The sequence below is a fragment of the Plecotus auritus genome (genome assembly GCF_963455305.1).
Source record: "Plecotus auritus genome assembly, chromosome: 8".
NCBI lineage: Eukaryota > Metazoa > Chordata > Mammalia > Chiroptera > Vespertilionidae > Plecotus > Plecotus auritus.
This window is the reverse complement of record NC_137782.1, coordinates 51,964,663-51,970,662: the sequence shown is the minus strand read 5'-3', so window position 1 is coordinate 51,970,662 and position 6,000 is coordinate 51,964,663. Positions and strand designations below refer to the sequence as shown.

At 43.2% G+C, this 6,000-nt stretch overlaps 1 protein-coding gene across 1 annotated transcript in view; it reads right to left on the bottom strand.

The window, feature by feature from the left end:
- Positions 1-1,203: 1,203 nt before the first annotated feature.
- The window catches only part of BCL2 (BCL2 apoptosis regulator), a 171,582-nt gene continuing 166,785 nt past the window's right edge, over positions 1,204-6,000 (bottom strand). The window contains exon 4 of the mRNA XM_080685625.1: positions 1,204-4,047. Within this exon, the coding sequence (XP_080541751.1) occupies positions 3,913-4,047 (135 nt within the window). The 3' untranslated portion in view covers positions 1,204-3,912. The remainder of the gene's footprint in view (positions 4,048-6,000) is intronic.

Below are 6,000 nucleotides of genomic sequence, written 5' to 3'. Positions count from 1 at the left end.
AAAAAAAAAAAATCTCTGGAAGATCCAAATTGAATAACAATAAAGTTCTGGTTGGAACCTTCATAAGCCTGACAATGTAGAATTGTATTTTTTAAAAAGTGTGCAACCACATTTGTCTGGGAAGCAAAAGACACCACAGAATAAGATCAGAATAGAATTTCAACTGACTCCCTAATTTCCTTAGCATGGCTTGTATTTCAAGCCCTTCCTGTTTCTTTCTGATAGAGCAGGTGTACATTACGAACTATTAGTGATAAGAAAGGATAAAAACAACCACTGCCTTAGAAGTACAATTGAAATGAGAATTTAAGTTCCCATTTGTAAAGTAGTCATTTTAGCATACGTTTAATTACATGTTAGACTACTTGCAATTCTGTTCCATCGTAGAGCCTTACTATGAAAGCCAGTCATGTGTTGGGACTGCCTTATTTATGTTTCATCCTCTTGATTTATACTCGCTTCCTAATTTCCCACCCTAGGCCAGGACTAGATCTTTCCATGATGAGCAATAAATATGTACTAATGTAATGAAAGTCATATCTGAATATGCAGAGATAAGGGGGCTGGGGCAGAATATGTTTTTGTTTGTTTGTGTGAATATTGAAATGTGACTTCCTTAATTCGAAATGTGACTTTAACCCAAATCTTAAAACATACAAGATTTTTCAGCCACTGTACAAACTCAGATGAACTGTCTGCTATAGTACATGTCGACTGTGTTGATCTCTCTTCCCGAGTGCCTGTGCACTGGGGGCTTGGGAGGACCGCAGAGGTTCTTCAGAGACTTTCTCCCGTGGTTCTGTTTAGAACCCTTGCCCCCCCCACTGGGAAAGTGCATGTGTTCTAGCTAACCTCGACCCTGGCCAACAGATGCACCATGCATTCGGGTGTGAATCTCTTCTCAACAAGAAATAAGTAGGAATGGTCCTCTGGTTGAATGATCACAAAATAACTGAGACGATAAAAAAAGGAGAAGAAAAAATGACTAGTTGAAGCTTTTATATACATTCATTGCTTCTAACATGTTTTTAACAACAAGAAAAATGCAACATAACTACTCTTAGAGTGAGTGCAGCCACAATACTGTACAGTTCTGGGGGCAGGCAGCTGGGCACGTTCACCATCAAAACCAGATAACAAAACCCCACAGCAAAGGAAACCAGCCAGAGGCCAACCCCTGGGAGTTTTTTTTTTTTTTTTTTTAATATATATATACATTTTTTTGAATATTCTGCAAATCCCAGTTTGAACAATAACAAAAACAACAATAAAAGACAAACAGACTCTATATTAAAAACATCCATGTTCTTCATTGTTACTCTAAAGCAGCTTGGAGGCTGTCGCCACTTGGAGTGTACTGCAAACTGACTCCATTAAGATGATCTTGGCAGGATAGCAGCACAGGATTTGATATTCCATATTTATCACTTTTGACAATGTAAACCTTTCATAAAATAATATTTCTCTTAAAAATTAGAATCATTCAAAGGTCTGATCGTCCTGTTCCCTGAGGCCCGCCAGGGAGGTCTGGCTTCATACCATGGGGTTTCCTGCTTTCTTGGTGTGGGGCATGGGGCATAGTGCCACTGCATGTCAGGAAAAACCTGAAGGACAGCCAGGGAAAGGGCCCTGTGGAAGGAGGGCTCTGGGTGAGTCTATGTGGAAACAGGCCATGGAAAGCAATTCTCGAAAGGTCAAACCATCAGAGCCAGAATTTAATCCCCTGGTCACTTCCCATCTAGATTTTCAACTGAATGAACCTCATGGGTTTAACCAAACATGTATGCAAGCCTAAATAATGTGAGTTAAATTCTGATTTGTTCAGGGACAAGCAAACCCTCAAGGAACAAGGGCAAAGGGACAACAGGTATGTTCCTTGCAATAAACAATTATGTTGTCATGGAAGTGCACATAACTCCGTGGCCGGCATGCTCCAGGGTTTCTCCCGTAGCTGAGACCCGGGGCTTAGCTCATCTTCTCAGAAATGCTTTTAAACAATTAAGAGACAAGAATCTCAAATGGAAAAATGATCATTTTTTGCTAACAAAGAATGTAAAGGCCATAACTAAATACAATTTTTAAAAATGCTGAGATGCATGGTTTTTTTTTTAAAAAGCAGCTTTCGAAATATTAACCACAGCATTAAACATTGAACATAGTACATTCCAAAGTTAATACAGATAAATGGTATATAATGCAATAATGCCACAGTTATTCCACGTGTGTCTCAGGCTCTCTAAACTTGAAAACATATTTCCTAGTTTATCAGCTGAAGATCACTTCTTTCACTACTTCTCTAGAGCTGTCCACCACTATTTTTTTTTTCCTTTTTAATGCCCAGGATGTACAGATAAACTCCACATTCCACACCTGGAACTTTTTTTCCCCTCTGTCAGGTTTTCAAATAAAACCAAACTACAATGACAAGATAATGTTTTACATCAAAACTCCACAGACATGGGTCAATTAATCCATGACACTTCATCCCAACACTTCCTTCAGGATTTATGACCCTCCCCTAAGTCATGTAAAGCCTTGCTCTAAACTGCTCAGACGGGTGGGTGGCCGCACAGCCAACACGCATGCATGCGCAGCGGCCACACTGCACGCGGGCTGCACGCACGTGCCTCCTTTCTTTGCTGTTCCATTCCGGTGGTGGCGCTCCTGCCTTCACCACCTCCCTCTGCTAGGAAAGGCAGAGTGCCTCTGTTTCCTTCCCTGCACAGTGACAAACATCTTAGGAGCGCTGGTTCCCAGGCTCCAGGCTCCACACTCGACATGGAAAAGGGCCTCCAGCCTGGAGGGCCTGGTGTACCAGGCCCCAGCCTGCTCTTCGTTCCTGACAGTGGAATTCTGACTCCTCAGCTTCCAGACGCGGGGAGACCACAGGCCTCTGTTTGAAATCCATGGAGCAGGCCAGCGAGTGCCCAGGCTCGGTTCCAGGACCAGGCCTCCCAACTGGGACCAAGTGGGACTTCCAACTGCGGCCTCTTGCAGAAAAGCAGGCACTTGTGGCGGCCTGATGCTTCTGTAACTGCAGCCTTCCTGATGCCGAAGGAGTCACTGAGACGTTCACTTCCTCGCATTCCCAAGGATTCTGTTTCACACTCAGAGCCAGTTTTTGAAGAGGGAGCGTATCCAAAATATAAGAATATACACATCAGGGCTTAAGGTACTGGATGATTTTGTAGAAATTGCTAAAATCCTCGGCACAATTGGTATCTTAAAAAAATACTTTCCTATGGGTTAAGGGCATTTTTCCTACCACTGTCCTTCGGTGTGGAAATCTTGGCAGATACCAAGTCCATCTGAAGTTCCCAAATTTTTTTTTTTTTTTCTGCCAACCAGGCATGTACCATGTGAGCCATATGCAAAGTGTAGGTTCTTCTGGCCGGAAAAGAATGCACTTCCCTCCAAGCACCTCCCTCTATGAATATCACAGCCCCCGGGGGCAAATCAATGCAAGGAAAATGAACACCTTCTTCCAAACCTCCAGCAGCCAGCACGCTGGCTTCTGGAACAGTCATATTCTCCATCAGTTTGCCCTTCAGATGGTGAGTCAGCCCAGCTACTAACATGGAAAGCGAATCTGTTTATAGGCACAGGAGATCCAGGTGGAGCCACACCGGTGGAGCTTGGCAATGACGGGTAGTAGGCTTTCCAAGGACAGGATGCTCCATGGGACTGTCCTAAATAAATAAATCTTTTTTCCATAATGTAAAAAATAAATGGTATTTCCCTTTGGCAGTAAATAGCTGATTCGACGTGGAGCCTAAAAGCTGTTTTTGTTGTTTGTTGTTTGCTTGTGTTTAAGAGACCACAGCTCCGTTTCATGGTACATCCCAACAATGCATATATTTCTACTGCTTTCATGAACCTTTTGCATATTTGTTTGGGGCAGGCCTGTTGCCTTCACTTGTGACCCAGATAGGCACCCAGGGTGATGCAAGCTCCCACCAGGGCCAGGCTGAGCAGTGCCTTCAGAGATAGCCAGGAGAAATCGAACAGAGGCCGCATGTTGGGGCCGTACAGTTCCACAAAGGCGTCCTGCAGGGGAGAGAGGAGGGAAGAAAAAGAGAGGGTATTAGAGACAGAGAGCGGACCCACTCCTTTCACTTTCGTTCAAGAAATATTTATTGAGACCCTATTTATGTGTCAGGCACCCTAGAGAAACAGCAGTGAATGACATAGGTTGAAAGTTCCTGCCTCACAAAGCTTTTATCTAGTCAAGTGGGATGGATAATAAACAAAATAAATGTATGATATACGTGTGTTAGAGACTGGTAAGGGCGAAGGGGAAAAATAAAACAGAAAAGGCGGTTGGAAATCTGGGAGGCTTTGCAATTTTCATGAGCATGGCCATTCATAGGAATAATAAAAACCCCACGACTACAACAATACTCCTTTATTGAATGTTTGCTATATGCCAGGCACTTGTAATGAATGCCTATCATGCATTACTTTATTTATTCTACATGCCAAACTTATGGAATCGTTTTGTTTATTCCTGTTCTGTAGGGGGAAAAACACTGAGAATCACAGAGGTTAAAGGATTTGTCTAGTCAACAGTAGGGCCAGGATTTGAACCCAGATCCAAACCAGTACCCTTCATTCTGCTGATGCCCTAACAACAGCTCTGTGAGTGCTTGGTCTGCCCAGGAGGCTGATGTGGTGGACACTGCAGGGTGGCCTCTGCTGGTTGCAGGCCTAGCCTCTGAGGTCAAGGACAGGGTGCTACCTGGGAAAGGAAGCCATCCTAGGGTTTCTACTGGGAGTGGGGGTGGGAGGCGGGGGCGCGGCCAGACTGGATGACCACAACTTCACATTTAACTCAAGTTGTGAACTTTACAAGCATGTGGTCATTTATGGTCAGATTGTGTCAATGGACACACAGGTCCCTGGGCAAAGATGGCTCCTGGTTTCCCTTTGTACCGCTGCTTACAAGCCAGGCCTGCAGTGTTTGTAGCAAAGGTCTCTGGGTTGTCTTAGCTTGTTCCTTAGATTTGTTGGGGAAGATTAGGTTCCACATTTGGACCCAATTATTATTTGGACTACTCTGTAAATCTATCTAAATATATAAATCAGTAAATGAAATGCTTTTTTACATGGTGTGATTTATTTAGGCATTTCAACAACCCGGAATCGGAGCACATGATTTCATTATGGAAGACAGTAACATGCGGAAACTTCTGACATTGCTGCGCAGAGGAGGTTCTGACAACCTTCACAGTGTTTTTGTCTGTTTGGGGCAAATACTGCAGTAAAGGGACCAGGTATCATCTTTGTCTCCCAGTGCTGTGCATGGTCGTGTACATGTAGGTGCTTAATAAATGTTCAATGAATGATTCAAGTTTTCTTAATCCATTCACTGGTTTGAATTCTCTTTAACCTAATACAAGCATGTCAAACTCCAGTGCTAACATGGGCCAAATAAACGAGGCAGGCAGCCTGCGGGTGGCAGTTTGACATGCTTGGCCTTATTACGTCATCCAGATGTTTACTCTGCCTGTTTGAAAGTGTGCCTTCTAAATACAACCACCTCTGGGAATTTTGAAGTAGTCTTGGAGGTGAGAGTTTAAGACATTAGGGGAACTTCCCCCATTATTAAATAAAGATTTACACAATTATTTTTCACGACTGCCTAGTATTCCATATATATGTACATGCTGTGCTTTCTTGAGCCAATTCTTTATTTGGGTTGTTTTAAACATTTACTAAACAATATTATGCTACATCTCTTACATGAATTTTTGTGTATTTGTTCAGATGTGGGGGTTTTGTGTGTGTGTGTGTAATGTGTGTGTATTTAGACAAATTCCTAGCAGGTGAACACACTTGACTAGCCATCAAAACTGTTTACTGAACCACACCAACCGGGAGATCACGGGTCAATTCCTGGTCAGGGCACATGCCAGGTTCCATGCTCAATCCCCAGGAGGCAGTGGATCAATGATTCTCTCTTATTGTTGATGTTTCTCTATCTCCCTTCCCCTTCCTCTC